General features: G+C 40.6%; 2 protein-coding genes across 2 annotated transcripts in view; one reads left to right on the top strand and one right to left on the bottom strand.

The window, feature by feature from the left end:
• Positions 1–10,292, bottom strand: part of LOC140340613 (IgGFc-binding protein-like) — a gene marked incomplete at its 3' end in the record, with an annotated part of 37,830 nt that extends 27,538 nt beyond the window's left edge. The window contains 2 exon segments of the mRNA XM_072425919.1: positions 2,957–3,122; positions 9,993–10,292. Coding sequence (XP_072282020.1) covers positions 2,957–2,975 — 19 coding nt within the window.
• Positions 10,219–19,650, top strand: LOC140341189 (IgGFc-binding protein-like). The gene is made up of 8 exons (XM_072426745.1): positions 10,219–10,280; positions 11,266–11,316; positions 11,697–12,917; positions 14,113–14,408; positions 14,766–15,426; positions 16,110–16,432; positions 17,886–18,375; positions 19,543–19,650. The coding sequence occupies exons 2-8, from the start codon at positions 11,268–11,270 to the stop codon at positions 19,572–19,574; spliced, it is 3,072 nt and encodes a 1,023-aa protein (XP_072282846.1). The 5' UTR covers positions 10,219–10,280; positions 11,266–11,267; the 3' UTR covers positions 19,575–19,650.
• The last annotated feature ends 2,943 nt before the right edge of the window (positions 19,651–22,593 follow it).

Raw genomic sequence — 22,593 nt, 5'->3', positions numbered from 1 at the left:
ACTGAGTTCTCCAGCAATCCCCACAACAGGAGAAATCAGAAGTTCTTGGCCCTCTCAGCATCTTATCTCAGAAGGAGAAATGTGAGGATATATCAATAATACAATACTTGATATTCTGGTTGCATTTGACTTCAATGAGGTTTTCCTTGAATACCAGGTTCGAAAAAAACCTCAAGGAATGTTCTCTAAGCCCCCCATGAGCTAAAAAACGGGCACGTGTACCCATACTTTTATTTTGCCTCCAAAGCAATGTCGGCTGTTTTACTTCTCTCCCGCTTCCTCCTGCATCTGCTTCGTTCCTCCCAATGGCAATTGTGACTTCAGTTTGGTGTAACCTAAACACCAGGTTCGGAAAACCTCAAAAAATGTTCCCTTAACCTTCCTTGCACATATACCCAAATGATTTTTTCTTTTTGCCTCTAAAGCAATGTTGGCGGTTTTACTTGACTTATGATGGCTTTTAGTCGATGTTATCGATGTTATGATTCTTCTACTCCATTTCCAGCTTTTGTAGCATCCCTACCAATAACAAACCTGACTTCAATGGGGTTTATTTAATCACTAGGTTTGGAAAACCTTAACAAGTGTTGTCTGAACCCTCTCATGTACCCAACAAGCACATGTGTTTTGTTTTGGGGTTTTTGGTTTTTGCATGCAAAGCAGTTTGGTTGTTTGACTAACAATGACTTATACTGAATGTTATTATGATGTAAATCTTCTTCTACTTTTCTCCCACTTCTTCCTGCTTCTATACCTACTTTGTCCCTCCCAATGGCAGTTATGACTTCAGTGGGAATTAACTTGAACACGAGGTCCTGAAAGTCTCAGGGAATGTTTGCTGAACCCCCCGTGAACCAAGCATGGCATATGTGCCCATTTATGCTGCAGTGTTGGCGGTTTGATTTTACCTTAAGTTGGCTGTTACTCAATGGTATCGAAGTGACTCTTCTACTTCTCTCCCATTTCTATAATTACTTCTTCCTTCCCAATTCTGGATATATAAATCCAATTTAATATTTAATATATATATATAATTTAATATCCAATCCAATAATATACAATTCCAGTTTGGTTCGGAGCTATTTCGACCTTTAATTGGAACTCAAAATTTGAGTAATGCAACCTGACATGGTTTACCTGTCATCGGCTGGTCATTAACAGGTATAGTAGGCTGTTGATCAATGACAGCTGGTATTGACCAGGAGCTGGATTGGCTGAGCCCTATTACACTTGTCATTGACATAGTGCAGCTCAATAAAAAGTAAAGTTATGCCGCCATCTGTCCAGTATTAATACAGTTTAGCTGCATTAGGTTTCCTGGTTTTAATATTGCCTTCCCTCCCCTCTCTTTAGGAAGTCATGTATACAGTATACACAACATGAAAGAAAATAAGAAAACAGGTATTGGTGTTTCTAGCATCCATTCATTGCATTGGTGTTTCTTTGTAATAATGTTACTTACAACTGTACCCAGATGTACATTTTTGTTCCATGCTATATGTATCTTTACTACCTTGCTAATAAAAAAAGTTTAAAAGTTTTTGGAACTGCCAAAGCCACCCAAATTTCTCCATCTAACTGATCCAACTCAGAATTATTCCATTTCATTCATCTTTGATTTCGACAGGATCTTTGCATCGGTCCATGACACCATGTTTGTACTAACATTAGTGTTGTATTAGTTAAGCTTTGTTTGATTCATTCTTTTAAATGGCATAGATATTTAAATAATTACCACAATAAAATTAAAATGTGCAAATAATAATAAAACCACAAAAATATCTCTTGATACAATGGTTGGTTTGTCATGAAAATCTTTAAGGGCCCATTTACACCACGTACCGTGAGCTGCATTTGGTTGCATTGCTCAGGTGAGACCCAATGCAATAAAAAGCAAAAGGCTTGAGTCTATTTATAAAACAGGGAATATGACATTCCTTCACACGTTCCTTGGCGGTAATCAATTACTGTCATTGAAACACATGGACCTGGGAAATCCAAGCAAGGAATGTTAGAGGGAATGTCTGAATCCCTGTTTTATTACTATACCCCATTGCTACAAGCCCATGGATTTCAGCCCAATCTTGCATTGGGTCTCACCTGAACAATGCAGCCCAATGCAGCTCACCTTATGATGTATGAATGGGCCCTTAAAGATCTTGATGGCAAACCAACCATCGTATTGAGCGCCATTTGAATACAATGAATGATAGGGAACAATAATGTATTTTGGTTCCTGATGTTAATACATTAGCACAATATAAAGTCGTAAAAAATAGATGCAAATCCATGCAGGTTTAATACACCTCAATGCAAGCTAAATGCAACAAATAGGTAATGAATCCATCCTGATGTATATGTCAAGTTTTTACTTTAATTTGACATATTTATTAAAGAACATTAGTAAAACATTTGCTGCGCATTCCCCATTAAGTCATTTTCAAATACATAAAACTCATTATTCCTGCACGCATACCAGATTGGATCCAATGGATTTCTAATTGTGAGTCAGTGGGGGCTCAATCTTATATTTGATATTATGTGCAGAGCAGAGAATTTCAATTTTAAATCATTCTTTGCACTGCAGCTGTTCTGTAATTAACTTTATAATGTATTAATATCTATTAATTAATAATTTGTATTTGTCGGCATCTGACCCTGACTTCTTTACTGCTGCAAAAGGATTAACTTCCAATGGATGATAAAACATGGTGACTGCAGGGGAATGCGTTCACATTTCTTAAAGAAACATGTGCCTAAATTTTCCCTTTTTCCATCTGGGTATTTCAAGAATTCTTTTTTTAAAGGATAAATAAATATATAAAGAGACATGCAGGCAATATATAGAGAAACCTCCGAGACTCCAACCCCGTGGCTACAGAAAAATCAAGACTTCTCCAAATATGATTGCTTTTGGCTGCAGAAGAAAAGTATTTGAGACGTAGAATCATCTTACCTCTAGCCGCCTTCCCCATCTGAAGTCCATGCCCTTTGCTTCTGTACTTATACTTTCCCGTCCATGGAAACCATGCCCAGCGTGACAAACCAGTCCCTCCGGTCTGTCCATGGTAAGGACCAGGAAGTTATGACAAATGGCTTTTACTTGCACCTGTCAAAGGAAACTATTTACACCGTACAATTAGAGATATATGAGATTTTGTAAAAGGTGATATAATGATAATATATACAAAGACTTGAGAAATGATATAATGAGCTTCACAGTCTGCATTGGGTTGTTGCATTCATTTACCTAACTGCAAATTTTTGTGGGAGGAAACCGGGGTACCCTGAGGAAAACCCACACAAATGCGGGGAGAACCTGCAAACTCCATGCGGATAGAGTCCTGGTTGAGATTAGAACCTGGGACCCAGTGCTGCAAAGACCAGAGTCCTAACCACTGAGCCACTGTCCTTGGTATACAAAACCCATGCAATAAAACTTTTTCATGCAACTAAACCCAAGAATAAATATCCTTAATCTTTAGATACGACAGCTGCATTGGTTTTACCGGTCAACATTAGATGTGGACGCAGCATCAGGATACAAGCCAGGAAAGGATTTCTTTTTGCTCCTACCATCCTGGGACTAGCTATTGAGTTCATTTTGGATCATTTCTTTGGACCTGGTATGATGTGGAGCGATCTGATAAGGCCTGAATCCAATGCTGCTGACACCTAGGCTATGGTGTTGTATATCTGGGCTCATGCTTAAACTATAGGAAGTGTAAATACTACAATTGTATATGATAGTTTTTAAATTATTGTTTGACTTGGAATATTTATGTCTTTTATTAGCTTTTTGGTGATACACCATTCTCCGTTCCATTATGAAAGCGGTTTCATCTGCGAAATGCATCGGGAATTATGGATAACATTTGGATAGTTGGTCTTCGTCTATTGAAGATCTATTCCCTCAATTGGTTTTATTGCATAGAAGAAATTTTTGCATGTTATTGATTGATGGGAAATAAGTTTCCTAAGACAGAATATTTTTTATTTTTGTCAGCGAGACTCTCTAGTTGTTTGTCAGTTTGTTTAAGGAAAAGAAAGAAGGGTGGCTAAATTATTCTCTGATATATAATTCTTAGTTTTAAGCCAGCCTAATAAAAAAAACATACAAAAAGAAAAGAGGGGCTTTTTTGGATACCATATAAAAACATGGTATGTTGGGAAGTAGTGAGGGTTTAGGAGACAGACGAAGACGGGTAGGTGAGGTGGAAGCGTTGGGTTCTGAGGGCTATTTTAATAAACAAAAAGTAGGAGCAAGCCGAATAGGACGAGGAAGACTATTCAAGAGAATCGGGCAGCTCTAGAAAAGTCTTGGAGCCGTGCGTGTGATGAGGTTATGAGTGGGGAAGCCATTAGTAGGTCATTGCAGGAGCGAAGAGAGTGGATGGGGGGTATTTTCCATTCCATTCCAGAGAGTGGGGGCAGCAGAAGAGGAGTGATGGGAAGGTTGTGTATGGGGGAGGTAGGCAGGTGGGAAGGCTGTGTATGGGGTAGATAGGTGGGTAAGTAGGTAGGAAGGATGGATACGTCTGGCTGCAGCATTCATAATAGATTGTAGAGGAGAGAGTCGGGTTAGTGGAATACCAGAGAGGAGGAGGTTACAGTAGTCCAGACGAGAGATAAGAGCGTGTACAAGGAGTTTGGTGGTCTCAGGTAGGGTGGATTTTGGAGATGTTGCACAGGTGCAAGTGACAGAACCTGTTCATGCCTGGACTTCTAGGGACTTGCTACATCTGTAAGGAAGAAGGAACTTTCTCCAGGTAAGCCTCCAGGTATGTCCTCCATAGTTGGGAACAAAATGCAAAATGAAAAGGAAAAAGGAAAGTAGGGTTTTTAAATCTGTATATTTTTGTAATATTATGAATGGTTGTACATACATTCTGTATAATCAACTAATTACATGATAAACAAACATAATATTCATGCAAGTCCTTTTGACCACTTTTTTCATGTGATGTCAGTAGCACATAGTACATAGTACTAAACAGAGGTTGGCTACAAGTAAATTGAAGGAAAAATGCAAAAGAGATAGAGCTGGATCCTTGACCCGATGCGTTTCACCAGTTAGGATTTCTCAGCGGATGGGGAGAACCAGTAAATACACAGATCAAGTTTAAGTGTGTCTTGGTTGTGTGGAACCATTTGGAAAGAATTTTTGTGAAGTAGAGCACCACAGTTAGTGGAGGCAGTAGAATGAATTGTCAGATTGTCAGCATAAACTCTTTTTCCCTCTTTTCATTTTGCTAAACTTATTAGGGGTAAGCTATCATCACTTTTAGACGAGGTCAGGGAACTCTCACCCTCTGTCATTATGGGAACTCAGATAGTAAAAGTTTGGCTCCACACATGATCTGGCAATATTGCTTCAACCTATAGTTGCAATTGTTTTAACAAGCTGGGGGTCATGTCAGCACTGAAGATGGCTTTAAATGTTCTCTTGGTTCTATGCCCAACTCATGCCTATTAAAAGGCCATAGCTTTGGCAGAACAAGGTCTTCTCAGATTATCACTTATCCGACCCAACCCCCTACATCTCTAAGAGCAGAAACCCAAGTCTGAGCTGCAAACCCTCCATGGCACCACCTGACAAACACCATAGTGCCAAATCTCACGAGTGTCAGAGTCTTCTCCTGAGATAAGCCCAATCTTCCCAACATGTGCCAAAGATTAGGAGCCCATCAACTAAGTTGGGTTTTTTATTGGCTGGCTTGACAGTGTGGCAATGACCGTTTGTATTGTTCTGTGTATAAGCTCTGCCCATGAGCACCTTTCACTTTTTTGCTAGTTCCAAGTTGACCAAGCCAGCTGCCAGACACACTGAAAGCACCTAACTGGCTTGGAAAGGTCAAGTCTGGTCTTCCGGTAGTAGCTGTACCTTCACAGATCTGGGGAAAATCTTTGAAGGACCAGGGCCATGATCCAGGGTGCATCTCAAATCTACCAAACATAAATCCACCAATGATGATGATACGAGAAAAGGTCTAAACAGGTCCAAAAAGGTCCTTTAGCCATATAGGTATGTGTGATGATCACAAACCTTTTACCAGAAAGTGACCTTAATCTTTTTTCTGATATCCTTCAAGCAGAGCACAACAGGTCTAATTTATTAAAGCTCTCCAGGACTGAAGAATATAGACTATCATGGCTGAACCTGGGTAATCCAGAAAACCTAGAATGGATTTCTTAGAAGTGCTTTGTTACTGATTAAAATATGTTTTCAATCCTGGACCAGATCCATTTCAGGTTTGGTGGATCACCCAGGTTCTTCCCTGATAGCCTATCTTCTCCAGTTTTGGAAAGCTTTAATAAACCAGGCCCACTTAGAGAAGGAGAAGAAAAACTGAAAGAAAACTCTCTCTCCAGCGTTTCACAATTCTTACTCTGATAGAAGAAGTTGGCAAAGTGTTGATCTCATTACTATTCTGCTGCTCATTAACTTTCCAAAGTGGATCCTGGACCAGGCTGTTAGGATTACCTACAATCTACTAAGGAACCAAGATGGGGAGAGTGCAGTGGTTTAATTATGGTACAAGGATTCTGAAAACATGAATATGGTAATTATTACATACATATAAATGGAATCAGGAAACAGGTTTTTAGAAATCGGCTCATCTCTACCTCTAGGACATTGTCTTACCGTGGGGAAACCCTTGAAATAACTTTCAAATCATTTGGGAAGCCCTTCTATAATGACTATATCCACAGATCACAGTATATTACTCTGGAGGAATCCTGATCTAAGGTATGAGAACTCACCACCACCTTGGAAAACACTCGCAGCTTCTAACAACTTGATGACAGTAAAGAATCTTTCCTACCCAGGGGAAAAAAAAGAGCCCTAATCTTCCAGCACAATGTTGATGAACCAGATTCCCCTGTAATCCTTCATTTCATAAAATGAATTCCCCATACAGTGCACGGATCTTCTACAGAGCAAACATTGTTTGTGTTTTCTTTTCTCCCCTTCCTTATTGTATGCCGTTAGCTAAAAAATAATCACCCCTAAGGTCTCTGGTCAGACAAGGTTATCTCTGGGAATATATTCTATGGCAATCCAACAAAGAGCTTCATGACACCGGGATTCACGAATCTCAGAATATCCTTATAGGATCTGTATACTGATTATGGTTAGAAATGGTCAATGAGATGCAAAACAATCAACGTTTGCAAAAATTGTGCAAAAAAGCAATTCATACTACTAAGTGTTCTATTTATAAAACAGGGAATCTGACATTCCCTTGAACATTCCCTTGTAGGAATGTTCCAGGTCTTTGTGTTTCAATGGCAGTAATTGATTCCCACCATTCCCGGTTTTATAAATAGATGCCTTCAGATCTCATTATGTTTTTTAGATTCCTGAATACTCAGAGAATCCGGTAGCACTGTTATTTTTCTGCCTACCAGGAAAACATTATTTTCTCAAACCAATAATTGTAATAATCATTTGCCAGGGATCTCAGCTTACTGTACCACTAACTGCCAATTACCTCACCCAGCACGAAAAACAATATTCCAGTGCTTTTCTGGATTTAAAAGGGTAAAAAATATTATAGTAGAATAAATAAAAAGAAGAGAATTAAAATGAAGAATGATTGTTCAGGTTTAATGGACTGAATACAGGCCGTATTTATAAATGATTCAATTGGCTATAGGTGGCAGAACGAGCCATTGTTTTATTATCTGTAGAGAGATATGGCCATCGGTCAGCAAATTTCAGACAAATTAATGGCCCATTATTTATACAATATTTCACTTTTTTCTGTGTGTTGGATATTATTCTGCAATAGCATGCAGGTGTCAGTTCAATGAAGGTAGAATAAAGGTCTTTGTAGTTTTATTCATTGGCTTCCATTTCACCAGAGAATCAAATATATCTCCTGTGCTTTGCCTTCAAATCCCCCCACAGTTCTTGTCCAATTTACCTCTCTGTCCTGATAGAAAAATACCCCCCATCCACTCTCTTTACTCCTCCAATGACTTCCTCAATCATAACCTCATCACACGCACGGCTCCAAGACTTCTCTAGAGCTGCCCCGACTCTCTGGAATGGTCTCCTCGTCCTATGCGGCTTGCTCCTACTTTCTGCTCATTTTAAAGAGCCCTCAAAACCCAACGCTTCAACCTCACCTACCCGTCTTCTTCTGTCTCCTAAACCATTACTACTTCCCACCATTCCATATCCCCCTCCTATTGTGTGATACTTCCCCCACCTCCTTGATTGTAAGCTCTTCGGGGCAGGGTCCTCTCCTCCTCCTGTGTCACTGTCTGTATCTGTCTGTCATTTGCAACCCCTATTTAATGTACAGCGCTGCGTAATATGTTGGCGTTATATAAATCCTATTTATTAATCATAATAATAAAATGTCTGCAGTAGAATCAGGAAACAATAACCCCCGCAGTACCCTCGGAAAAAAAACTTGCTTCCTATCTGATTGTCACAAAGATAAATATAAAACTGTAAAAACTGACATTTTGTTATCTATATCATTGTAATAACAAAAACGGAATTGTTTTAGTGTTTTGTATCATGGAAAGATAAAAAAAAACATCAGATCAGGAAATGTTCTGCAAAAAGTCAGCATAAATGGCCCTGCAGCAAAATGATAAATAAAATTAAACACATATGGGGGAAATGTAAACCAGGACCAGGAAGTTCACCTGAAAAGCTCAGAACGCAGAAATGTAATTTTTATACAAAAAGAAAAAAGGTAAATTTGCCCAACAATCTCATATCTTCATCAAATCTGCCCTTCAGCCCCCCGTTCATTAAACTGTCCTCTAGCCTCCCCTTTAGTAAATCTGCCCTCCAGCTTCATTTTCATTAAATCTGTTCTCCAACCCCCTCTTATTAAATTGGCCTCTAGCTTCCCCTTTATAAATATTGTTATCTAGCCTCCCCTTCCTTAAATTTGCCTCCTCCTCAATAAATCTTACTCTACCCTCCCTTTTATCAAAACTGCCCTCCAGCCTCCCTTCAATAAATCTGCTCTCCAGCATCCCATTCATTAAATCTGCTCCCCAGACCCCTCTTTTTAAACTGCCCCCAGCCCCCATTTAATAATTCTGCCCTTAATTAATTAAACTTCCCTCAACAATAAATTCACTGCCTGGCTTTCCCTTCACTAAATCTGCCCTCCAGCCTCCCTTCAATAAATCTGCTCTCCAACATCCCATTCATTAAATCTTCTCTCCAGCCTCCCCTTTAATAATTATGCCTTTATTTAATTAAGCTGCCCTCCAGCCTTTCCCAACAATAAATTCATCCCCTGACTTTCCCTTCATTAAATCTGCCCTCCAGCCTCTCCCTTCGCTAAATCTGCCCTCCAGCCTCTCNCTTCGCTAAATCTGCCCTCCAGCCTCTCCCTTCGCTAAATCTGCCCTCCAGCCTCTCCCTTCGCTAAATCTGCCCTCCGGCCTCTCCCTTCGCTAAATCTGCCCTCCGGCCTCTCCCTTCGCTAAATCTGCCCTCCAGCCTCTCCCTTCATTAAATCTGCCCTTTCACCTGAGTGTACTGTTATTGCAGTCTGTGTCCCCGCTATGGACATTTAGTGTCTGTACTGACCATTGCCATAGGACAGAAAGTCATGGAAAAATCCTAAATTTTGAGTGGTCACCCAAAGCCCAAATCTTCCATTAGGGTCACCTATTCCAGTAACAACTGTTTTTTTTACACGAGGTGGCTCTGCCACTCTATGACCACCAGCCCTGACCCAGGATAACCCAAGTGGCCAGAAACCAAATGAACCCTAGGTAACCCTGGGGCGAGGACTTACCCCATGAATGAAGGAGAGCATGCCAATTACTCCTCTACAGATGGAACCTTAACCCTTCCCCATCATTCCCCATTCCAAAATGGAAAAGAGTTTTGGCTTTAACTCAGCACACTGCAGCTTCTCTATAAAAGCCAATCAGATGTTCAAATATGTTCATGAGTTATATCCAAACCAACTTCCAAAATGAATTTAGCATGCCATATGTGTTACCTGTTACCTCCTTGGTATGAATATATCAATAGGTGGACAACAAATATGGTGCCATGGGCTGCAGAATGGTTGGGACTCCTCTTGGATCACCTCCTCTTTACTGACAACATGAAGCCCTTCCTGAATGTAGCTCTCTGGTGAGAAAACGGTTAATACAATTAATTAGTGGTTTCCTATAAGAGCTCCAATAAACTTCCCCCAACTTGTGCTTGTATCCAGATTGTTCTCTGGATTGTGTGTGGTGGTGTTGGCTTCCTGGCATGTGGACAACCGTCAGCCTAATCTAAGGTAATACACACTTTTTTTTCTTTCCTTTTTTTAATTCCAATGACCTTCTTACCTTAAGCATTTTTTTTGGAGGGCCTGGATATTTTTGTAGTTGCTCCAAATTGACACAAATGTATTACAATTCTTTGCTTAATGGTATAAGTCTCTGGAGCAGTGTGATTTCTTGTTTTTTATACTAAGATCTATTCACACTTTGTGTCTTCATAGCAAAATGGCTGAATTTAACATTTATCTTGGTTTACTTAAATGCCCAGCCATGTGCTTGCAAATGTTTTGTCCTTTTCATGCTTCTTGTATTGAAACTGACCTGCAATGTATCTTTTTGGTGAATGGGCAACCCAATGGAGTGGTAACTTTAAAATCCCCTCTCCTATATACATGAGCTCAGTTTCATAGTTGTGCAGTTTTGTATAATCCAAAATAATAAATTAATGGCTTGGAAATCCCCCCCCCCCTCCTGGATTTTCCTTGGATCCATAATCCAAGGAAAGTGTTATTGATTAGTTTGGGTTTTCTGCCTGTTTTACACCATCACTGACTCCAATGCATTGCATCAAACTGGTGGCGATTCCCTAACTATTTTTTTCAGGAAATAATGTGCTAATTCAATACAATTGGCCCCTTTAATTCTACCACCAGATTGATATTTTTGGATAATGATAAAGATCCACCTAGATCTGTGTGGTGCAATAATTCACATGTGATCACTTAGGTAGCTATTTGCTGCCAGCACATCCAAATTTGCAAAAAAACCCTATTTAAGACCCCTTTTCCCCCATCATTGTAATAGACCACCAATAGTGATGAGCTACAACACTGATGTATCACCATAGTGAACTGAAATTATTGGCTAAGTGTGTTATTCCTGAAGTCCAAATGTTTCCATGATTCCAGGTTGATTGGTAGGCTGCAATCAATTTCACTTAATTGTAATGGCTGTTGAATGTGCAATATATTGATCTACAAATCATTTTCTGTTTTGCAGCAATGGGTTTCGGGCTACTTTTGCATATCTGTGCCCTCCTGTGCCTTGGAGGTAAGTGATTGTGCCTTTTTTCTTTGAAAAAGCCACTGGAAATCATAAAGTTCTTAGAGTGCCAAGACTTAATCCAAAGAGATCAAAGCTGTAGGGGAAAAAAAATAGCAACCAAAACCTAGAAAATTTTGGTAAGGAAAGGTTAGAATTCAATGGCTAGCGTTAATGCCCACCCTGTATTTGATGCCTGGCTGGTATTTTGTCCACACCATGCCAGTAACTGATGCTCCTTCTAGTGTAGTTTGGGAATTGATACTATGACCTTGATTATCAAACTAAGAATTTTGAAGGACTAAATGGAACTGGGCAAGCCAAGCAGCCAATTGATGCTCCTTTTTAAAGTGGAATGTTTCCTAATTTCCTCTTTCCATTCCCTCTAGGATTTTCCTTGGCGGAGGAGCCAGGCACAGACTTTGCTGTGGTATTTATGCAGAATTTCCTCCCCAAATCGGATCACCTTCAATTGAAAGTCCTTATCACAGCGTTCCTCCCTGACACTGAAGCGGTCATCTACTTGCCAAGTAAAAGTTTTAGCAAGCTCGTTCTCCTTTCACCTGACCTTCCCTTGGCTGTTGAGTTGCCGCAAGAAGCCGAGATTCTAAATTCCGGCCGCTCAAACAATACCGTACGTGTCTCTTCCAACAAACCCATATCTGTGGTCGCCTCCAATGGCAAATCCCACAAAACCAGTCTAACTTTTCTATCCCCGATCACAAATTGGGGAAGTGACTACTATGTTGTGACCCCTGAAATTGCACCTGAAGATTCCTTTAGACAAGTTGCGATAGTGAATGGCCCCCACCCAAATGTTGTTTCCATCCGTTTGACTGGGTTGGTTGAGTTTGAGAATACAAAACACCTTGCTGGAGAATATCTCAATTTGACTTTAGCTCCCTGGGAAGCCTTGCAGCTGAAAGCCAATGAAAGTTTGACTGGGAGCCATGTTGTGTCACAGGAACCTGTAGCTCTACTGGCAGGACGTACATGCCCTGAAATGCGTGGGAGGTGTCAGGTTTGTTTGCAGCTTCCTCCAGTATCTGCTTGGGGTTCTACATTTGTGTACCCGCCATTGCCCTTTCAAAAAGTCACCAGTAAAATCTACATCCTTGCTGCAGCTGAGACACAAATAAAAATTGTACATGGCTACAACGTGATCGATCTGATGGTTAATTCTGGAGTGGTGAATGAATTCGACTTTGATCCAGCATCGAGGCTTCTCATTTTAACTCCAGGGAAAATTTTTGTCCTCCTGTATTTTGGTGAAGGTCTCCTTGAGCCTGCTGAGGGTTTTCTCTTTAATCTTCCACCCAGGGAAAAGGCCTGTGCTTCCTTTGCCGTTGTTTCAGTACCCGGGTTTACCAACATACCATTGGTGGTTGTCCAAGCAGATAGTAAAGAGGGACTACAGCTAAATCATAAGTCTTTAAACCAATCAGTTTGGGAAGCTATTCCTGGCACAGACTTGGTCTATCAACTTTTGCCAGCAATTAGTAAAAATGGTATCTATCTTCTAAACAACCCTAGACATGTGTTTGGTGTAACTACTATCGGCACAGCTGAGAGGAACGCCTATGGAGCATATGGAGTTTGCTTGGATACAGGTATGCAATTTTATGCTTCTGGTGTTTGTTTTGTCATGTGAGTACCGTATGATGTACTCTACAATAAATGTTTTCATGAATTGTCCATGTATACTAGATGGTACTGTCCAAGCAAACCCCCAACCAGATTGGTACCTATAATTGGTGAAGGTGACTCTAAACTATATAATGGAATTAAGTTGAGACACAATGTCTATAATCTAAAGGCAGACCTGAATGTACTGTTTGATTGGGCAGCCAAGTGGCAAATAATCTTTACATTTAAAATATTAAAGTTCTGCATTTTGGGGTGCACTAAAATGCTTTCTTCATACAGTCTAGGGGAATACATTTGGGGGGTCAGTAATGGAAGATCTGGGGCTACAATACCTAAAGCCAGTAAAGTACGTTTATGTATTAAAGAGGAATAGACTGCAGAGATGGAGACATAATCCTCCCCTGTACAAACCATTGGTCAGACCACATCTGGAATATGCAGCCCAGTTTTGAGATATTGGGGAGTGCAGAGAAGGGCAACTAAACTAATAAAAGGAATGGAGGAGCTCAGCTATGAGAAGAGATTAGCTGAACTGAATCTATTCTCCCTTGAGAAGAGACGTATAAGGGGGATATGATCTCCCTGTATAAATATATAAATGGTCCATATAGAGAACTCTCCTCCCAATTATTCAATCCAAGATCATTAGAAAGCACAAGGGGTGCTCTTTGTGTTTGTAGGCAAATAAATTTAATCTCCTTCGGAAAGGATTCTTTACTGTAAGGTCTGAAAACATTGAATCAGCAAGTTCTATAGATTGCTTTAATAAAAAGCTGGATGATTTCTGGAAATGCAAAATATAACTGGGGATTAAAGCTTTTAAAGACAAGACTGTTGATCCAGGGAATCGGGAAGGAATTCTTTTTCTCCCGTGCAGCAAGGTTGCTTTAGGGATATCAACAATATCTCAAAAATTAATTTAGAAATTTGTATCTCTGGGTGAGAATGTAACTTCTGTAATGGCTACATTAGTTGTATGGAACTAAATTCCCAAGACTATCTCATCCTTGGGAATGAAGAGGGTGCCAGCATTTATTCATGCTTGACTAAACTGTGACAGTAGTGGGTGGCTTTACCATGTAGCATAGAATTGTACATTGAGAAAATGGCTTCTACTGATTTGCCCCATTACCTTCATATGACTTTTTTTCCCCCCAGTGTACAGTCAATGTGGGTTTGAATGCCATAGTGAGCTACCGTGCCCAAAATCTTCATGCATGTCTTCTGGAACCCAAACCTGCATGGTGTGGGGAGCAACACATGTGCGCACATTCCATGGAACCTATCTCTTTCAATCTGGTAATTGTCCAAGCTTGCTTCTTGCTTTTCGAGAAAATATGCCGGACCTTGGCAACTTCTTTTTGGAGAGAAGGCTGGACTACAGAATTACCATAAGACTAGAGGTGTTCAGGAAGAAGCTGACAATTCCTGCAGCAAGTCCAGGAACTGTGCTGGTATGTAATGGTTTACTTTCCAACTTAAAAGATTAATGTACAGCAAAATGGGGGGAGGGGACAGGACGGGTGTCCTACTTTTGTGTGTTGGTAACTAAAACAAGTTGGTGCCAAACTGATCTTTAAAGTAATTATTGGTCATATACCATTAGTGGTGCATGCAACCCTCTTTTTATTGACCAATCAATAAACTCCCTAGCTGTGGGTACTCTGAATTTGATCCTCATGGATCACCAAAACTCTTGAGGTCAAGGACCTTTTCAAACACTGTTTTCCATATAGTAGTTAAGGAAAGGGGGGGCGGGTGTTTTTCACCTGACATTTAGTCCTGTATTTATTTATTTTTTTTTTGTCCAGGTCGATGGAAAACTGCAGTATACCCCAATATTTCTTGAGCGTGGCAAACTAAACATAACTCGTTTTGGCTCATACACTTTTCTGAAGACTTCATTTGGGATGCGTATTATCATTGGTGATCACAATGGCTTTGTCCAAATTCAGATGCCTAATGTCTACTCTAATATCTTGTCTGGTCTCTGCAATAACCCCACTCTGGAAGATGTTTGGCCGCCCTCCAATGACACTCTGGAAGACGTTTGGCCGCCCTCCAATGACACTCTGGAAGACGTTTGGCCGCCCTCCAATGACACTCTGGAAGACGTCTGGCCGCCCGCCAATGACACCCTGGAAGACGTCTGGCCGCCCGCCAATGACACCCTGGAAGACGTCTGGCCGCCCGCCAATGACACCCATCTAAGTTGCACCCCTGGCGAAGTGAAAGGACCAAAACCTTGTGAAAACATTGGTCTGTCTGCTCTTCTCTCCTACTGCCAACAACTAGTGAATTCTGAAATATTTAAACCCTGCCATGCTACGCTGGATCCAAGACCTTTTGTTGAGGGCTGTGAAACTGAAGTCTGTGAGACGGATAATGTTTGCTTGGGGCTCAGTGCCTATGCAATGGCATGTGGCCTTCAAAATGTGAACCTGACTGGGTGGAGAAGTCTCACTGGATGTGGTAAGAGTTCTTGTTTTGAATAGTCTTTTGTTTTGGAGTAGTCTATTGATGGGTATGTCTAGTAAATATTAACTACAGTAAGGGAGACTGTAGGCTTTGAATAAACATGAACAAAGGGGTAGGTTGGTAAATATCAAACAGGAAAACCCATTTGTTCTACTAAGGAAGTGGGATCAAGTGCAGTGTTGGTCAGACTAATCAGATTGGTTACTACCACTAAAGCCTAGTATACAGTAGTAGATCTTCTGCCAGTTTTGTATTTATGGGGCTTTAGCCCTTCCAGACAACACTGTTCTATGTGACAGAGCTAGACTAGATGCACAGAAATGCAAATTATTTAGGAAAGTAAAATGGCTACATGTATTTCAACTGTTTGGCTTTAAAGCCAATTTGTTTGTGTGCAACTAGAATGTATGTATGCGATAAACAATAGATGGTTATAGATTGGTGTTGGTATACTAAGTTTAGCCTGAAGCCCAAATCAACTAATGGCAGTGTCAAATGTTTGTTTAAAGTACAGATTAATGTTGGTTGGCTTTGGTTGGGGGTGAGACTAGTATTCCTTTATTGGTGGGGTTTATGGGGGTGGGGAGTTTCTCTGTCTAGTTAACAGTACAAAGTGGCTAATATCAATCTAAAACCACCCTGATGCATAAGTTTGGTCTTGCTGTTCATCTTTGCAGAATCAAGCAAAATGATGGCCAGCTACCAAAACCAAGTGACTGTCTCCCGCCGTTCCCCAGATTCTGGCTGCATGTACTACATCATGAACGAACAAGCTCTTCCTGCAAACTCATCAATTGATCTACTTCACCCTGAAGAGTGTAACTTGGTGCTGATGTCGGTGGATGCTGAAGATACAGCACTGAAACCTTTTTCTGTTACAGTAGATTATATAATTGGATCAAACCAAAGTGTTTCAAACTTGGCAGTGGAGGTCTATGGGATCTACATCCTTATACCATCAAAGTGGGTTGGTTTGTCATTGGAAATGGGCCAAATCTTGGTAAGTAAATATCTCTTGTAGAGATCTTTTGGAGGGGTTTTTATCTTAAGATTTTCAAACAGTAATGTAGTAATGTTTAAGGTCAATAAATGTGTCGGGCTAGACTCGATGCAGATATAAGGCAAATTTTAATTTAGGCATGATTACCTCTGTCACTGTAGAAAGACTTGCTTTAGCCCTTTAAAACCAAATGGCTGTAATGCAATGGCTGTGAAGGGCAAGTGCTGATTGGGGGGGGGAGGCATGAAAATTGGCTGAGGGACAATAACTTCAAATGAAGCTTGAAATAAAAGGGGCTTTTTCCTAAACTATCCCCTGCAATTTTTTGGTCTATCCATACCTGTACTCTATCCCCTTTACCTCTCTGCATTGCCCTCTTGGACTCATTTCCAAATGTAGTGTCATGGGCTTATTGAAATGCATGGAGTTGACACCTATTTATTGCAAATACTCGGCTTTTGGATAACCAAGCCACAAGGTATCTTAAACCAGCCTGGAGACAAACTTCAATTTGTGAAATTTAGGCTTCCATCCTGTTATCTTACAACTAAACTCCTAAATGTTCCTTTGTGACTTTATATTAAAGTATTTTTGAACCCCTGTTGAGGTATTCATCCTTATTCCTTACACTCCCAATTCGCCTGGTATGTGGTATTTTGGCATTGCTCTCAAGTAGGGATAAATGAGTCGGTTTTAATCTCACAGCGAATTCAGCTTTTCTTGCTTACCGAATTTTAAGTGAAAACTGCTGTGTAACTTGCTGATTAAGGTTGAATAAACCCCAAAAAATTTAAGAGTACGATTTGCAGCACTAGAGGTTAATTACGCTCTAGTGCCGGGATCACACATCTCAATGAATGCGGCCGCCTTGGGGATCACAAACAGAAGGATTCCCTGCGAATCCTCCTGGTAAGTCTCTAGATCTTCAGACGGGTTTTGTGAAATCGGTTTGCCAAAACTTCACGAAAACCATCCGAATTTCAAGCAAATTCTCATTTCCCTATTCTCCAGAGACCAGAGCAGTAAACCAGCTTTTTCCATAATGATGAGCTTTGCTAGGTTGCCCTTTAATACAAATAATGTAATGAGTGGACCATATGGTCTCTATGAATTATAGCAACTGTACTTTTTTTGCAATTTGAAAAGCACCAGAGACTTCCACCATGCAGTAAGGCTGAATAGCTGGCCAGGCATTTGGCACAGGTTACTGTGCCTGGACACCTTAAAAGACGGTGGTAGGACAGCCCTTGGTGGCTGTAGTGATAAGCACAAGGCAAGTGACTTATATTAAATGTTCATTGGATACATCATGGTAAAAAAAAAAAGCTGTAGGATGTTCATCTACCCATAGTTATTTTGGCTTTGCAAGTTTCCTGCAATTCGTATGGTCTTGTCCAGGTTTTGTAAGCAAATTTCCTTTTCTGCTCTTCATATAAATTCTTTACTATTTTAGGTAAACGGGATCCCAACAAGTCTCCCATTTAGTTTGGCTTCAGACAAAGCCACCATGCGGTTTGAGTATCCCAACGTAATCCTTCAGACAGACTATGGACTTGACGTAATACTTAGTGTGAATGGAGAAGTCTTCATCTTACCCCCAGATAGCTACCTGAACCACATACATGGCTGGTGTGCTGAAGAAAAGTTGTGGTTTGGTGAATTCCATGCAAAGGAGAATCTGTGTAATATCAAACTTAAAGGAGAAGACTGGAACTGTGGAAATCAGACCTTGGGTTATGAACTCTGCAATTCCTTGTTGGCTGAGAACGGTCCATTTCAAGGTTGTCATAATATCGTCTCTCCATGGCTCTTTTATGAAGAGTGCCAAAGACTTTTTTGTGAGAGTCCTGAGAACCAAGTCTGTGCCGTTTTCCAAGAATATGCAAGAGTTTGTCAGGTGCAAGGAGCTGATGTTCAGCCATGGAGGAAAGATGACTTTTGTTGTAAGTAACACCATGTTAGACTGTAGGTTACATTCACTGTATTTGGGGCAGAATTGGAAGCCCCCTGCTAATCTGTAAATGTTTGTCCAAATCTGCATTCTGTGGTGGAAATGTTGTAAATTAGTCTAGACTTCTGGTGCCATATAACCCACCAGTAGTTTTTGTAAAAGCACAAGACTCCATGCGTTTTTATCAAGGTTTGAGCTAGGGAGATTGCTACTTTCCTTAAAGGTCTTTGCTTACTTTCAAGTGTAGTGAGTGAATCAAATTTGTTGTACCTTATAGAGCAGCAAGCCCATCTTTTCATACCAGAAGAACTTTTGAAATGTCAGGTCTCCAGGAACCTTTGATGAAACCAAGGGTTGATGGGAAGAATGCCCCCATCATAATGAAGTGCTTTTAACAAAGTTGGCCAACATGGAACCCTTCCAGTTGGAAAATAAAGCTGGTGTGAACCTCCTGGCTCTGCCAAATGGTGCCAATAAACTCACCTGTTACATCAAAGCAAAAACTCAGTAAAATTCTCATGTAAACTTTAGACTTTCTAGTAAGGATGAAGTTTTAGGATCTTGTAGGGTTGCACCAGACTTGGCTCTTGGACATTCACCATCTTTATGAACTTTGCAGAAAAGGGGACAGCCTTTAGCTCCCCTCCAGGTACAAATATGACCCTGACAGATGTTAAACCCAGAACTATGCAGGGAATATCAATTTGAGGTCAATCAGCCCAAGCTCAAGGGACACTTAACTGCTGGAGGACACCTAAGGTTCCATGGGACCTTGATTGAGAATTAATTTGGGACTTGGTGACCAAAGCCTATTGCCTTACCCATTCTCTTGGGAAATAATTCTGGAAACTTTGACCCCCAAGTGTGTAAATATATAGGGTAAACTAGAATTAACACTCAATTGCTAAGAAAAGACAATCCTTTAACATTAATCTGCTTGATATTCTGTAAAGTTCATTAAAATGGGTGTTTTGGATCTTAAAACCTCATCCCTACTATAAGAATTTACTGTGAGGGTTTTTGCTTGGTCTGACCATTTTGGGACATTCTTCTCATAGGGGGGGGGGGGGTGATTGGTGTGCAGCAGAAATTACAGATTGAGCCCAAGTCTTAAATGCTTCATTGTCTTATTGTGACATCTCTAATTTTCTTTTTACAGGCTGCGTTGGGAATGAACATGAAAACAAGTAACCTTTTTTTGTAAAAGAAAAATATTAAATAAATTAAAGTTGACAAATTAGTGCTTTGTGTGTGGCTTTTGTGCTAAGTTGGGTTTCATTTCCCCTTGGAGGTTTTTTATTCAATATCACTTTGGGGGTTCCCTCACTTCTTGCTATAAGAACAATGGTCTCTAGAGCATTCCTCTGGGGTGGTAATCCCCAGCGGAGAAATAGAATAAAAATTCTGAATTGGGACACCTCAATTGCCTAACATGGGAACCTTTGTGCTTTCCTTTGCATTGTAGCTGTTTAGTGTTGGGCCATTTATTGGAAAATATCAAGTTACTACCTAGAATACACTTGTATTAAAATCCTAAACTTCAGCAACAGGAAATGAGACACTGCTAGAAATACTTGCAGACTAACGTCTAACCTGTCTAGCAGCATTACAAGGTGACCAATTATAGACCTGTAGTCATGTTCCTAGGAACAACTACTTCATACCCCGCTCCCCTTATTGCTGACGTTTCAGATATTGGTGGGGAAGAGCAAGCAGATATTGGCTTTCTCTTATTTCCTCACTGCTCTACTTTAGTCTGGAAAAACTAGAACTTCTTTGGCAGCAGCTTGTGTGCAATGTGAATAAAGTCCAAATACAAAGAATGGGTACAAGCAAATCCCCCTGCTCCCTCCTTGCTGGAGATTCTCTTGCATACCCAGGACAAATACAAGCAAAACACTTCAATGTATAAAGAATGACTAACAGCCATTGGGAAGATATTTCCCTAACTTTGTCCTGGTGGAACTCCAAATCTTAGAATTTCACCAGGGCCAATGGAGGGTAAAAGTTCCCAAAAACAACACATTGCCAATAAAAAGTATTTAATAATTTGTAATTCTGTGTAGCTTAAACAAAATACACATCCTGTTGTGGTTAGTAAGTTTTGCACATATTCAGCATTCTATCACCAGCTGCCCCCTCTTCTCCTGATTCTCCATATTCCATAGGGTCTCCATGTCCCTTTGCTGGAACCCCATCTTCCTGCCTCCATGTTCCTCCTTTCTTCTCACTCATTTTGAAGGAGAAATCCACTATGGTGGCTGACCATTCTTAGTTTCAAAGTGGTTGGCACATCCTCATCAGTCATCTTCATATTCTTACTATTAAGTGTTTTAGAAGCTGCTGGGGAAGAAGTGAGAACTTTCTGTTCCTTCATCCAGCAGTCTTCCTGTCACAACCACACAGAACGTTTTCTTGATTCATAGATATAAGATATATGTAAATGTTACACACAGATAATGTGCAACTTCAAGAACACAAACCCCTCCGTGTTTTTTGAGCTGTAGTTTTCTTAAAGTCTCAATTGTTCTTAAAGAAATAGTTTAGTAAATATTCAATAAAATGGTAATTGGTGATGAAAGACCTTCTGGTTATAAATGTTAAATAAAAAGGTGTTCACGCTTGGATTAGAAACCAAAAGGATAAGAAGAACAAAATGTAAGGCCCTGGTCCAGAACCAGGCACCAACCTCTCAATCTGATTCCACCTCTTGACCTATAGTAGTCTTTCTCAGGTTCGGGGGGATTGGTTGTGTCATCCCAACATACAGTTGCCCCCTAGGATGCAAAGAATGGCATCTGGGAATAAATGACTGAGGGCCAGGGGACACTGGCAGTCACAGTCCAGGGTCCCATGCCAGGTGTTCCACAGATTCAATGCGGGAGGGTCGAGTCCCAAAACCAGGGGTCATACAATGGTATCGGTCCACTAAACAAGGTATTCAGGGATTAGAATAAGCAGTCGGGGTCCTGACGGGCAAGAATATCAGATCTGGATAATCGCACCACCGGCAGATAAAATACTAAACACTTGGGAAACAGAGCTGAGAATTTAAAGGACCAGTAGCCAATGGCAGAGCAAGATCATAGCCGGGAACTAATGCACTCATTGGCTGCAGCACCAACTCTAAAAGCCCCTTCAGCTGCACACCGTCTGTGCCGGGGATGCCGAGAGATCATTACCAGCTAAAGGGAAACCGGGGATGCTGCAGAGACAGACAGCTAATAGCTTGATCTCTATTGCTCCTGGAATAAACGGGGACTGTGGTGGCTTACTGCACGGGATTGCCTGCCAAAACAGTCTGGTTTTACTATTCACTGCACTCCGCCACTCAGCTCTTCTCTTTCAGAGGTCAGTCTGTTCCATTGCTGGCTCTGGTCCTTGGAGGTAAACTTTTAATTCTTTCTGAAATTAACCTAAAGCATTCCTGCCTTGCTAAGTGCTAAAACTCTATCCATGGACTGTGCACTCTACCAGATCCATTTGGTATGGTGGGAAACCCCCCAGAGGATTTGGTGTTAGTAAATGTTTCATGAAAACACCAGGGAGGGAGCCCATCAATGATAGTTTGTTCATAAATTGTATACCTGAAACAGAAATGGTTTTCAGGTACGGATTAGAATGGACCAAATGCAGCTGTTCTACCAACGTTCATCTCGGATTGGTAAACCCAAGTCTGGTTGGTCTTCAGTGAGACAGTGACTTCCCTTTTTATAAAACCAAAGAGGAAATTTATAACATCACATACGAAATGCATTACAATAAAAATAGTAATAAAATACCGAAAGACATGGACAGAGGATACAAGGCTGGGTTCAGCAACCAATTGATTGTGGTCATGTCACCGGTAGAATGTTTCCTCACGGTATGGTTGGCAGGTTCATCAATCTTTGCCATGATCATAGTAGAACCAATATGAAGTTGGCAACTTCTGAGCAAGCATATTGGAAAATAACCCAAGTGAAGGCCAACTTTAGGGACCCATTATATCCAAACATAGGCAGCCAATGCAAATTCTGCAAAGGCAAGCAATATAAAACAATGCATTCCGTGATATATTTAAGAAGCTAAAGGAAGCAACAAGTTGTGTTTTCTTACCATTTACCAACCCTGACCTAAATTTGCATATTTCAAAGACTTAACAATAAGGAACGGGCCCGCTTATAAATACACCGTACGCTTCCTGTATACAGAATACACAAAGAATCCT

Source organism: Pyxicephalus adspersus, chromosome 11 (genome assembly GCF_032062135.1).
Source record: "Pyxicephalus adspersus chromosome 11, UCB_Pads_2.0, whole genome shotgun sequence".
Classification (NCBI taxonomy): Eukaryota; Metazoa; Chordata; class Amphibia; order Anura; family Pyxicephalidae; genus Pyxicephalus; species Pyxicephalus adspersus.
Note: the sequence above shows the minus strand (reverse complement) of the source record. Positions and strands in the feature narration are given on the sequence as shown.

Excerpts from the sequence above, each read along its gene's own strand:
- LOC140341189 (XM_072426745.1), top strand. The coding sequence starts at position 11,268 with ATGGGTTTCGGGCTACTTTTGCATATCTGTGCCCTCCTGTGCCTTGGA. Across the intron at positions 14,409-14,765 it reads CAAGTCCAGGAACTGTGCTG|GTCGATGGAAAACTGCAGTA; the intron begins GTATGTAATGGT and ends TTTTTTGTCCAG. Across the intron at positions 18,376-19,542 it reads GAGGAAAGATGACTTTTGTT|GCTGCGTTGGGAATGAACAT; the intron begins GTAAGTAACACC and ends TTCTTTTTACAG.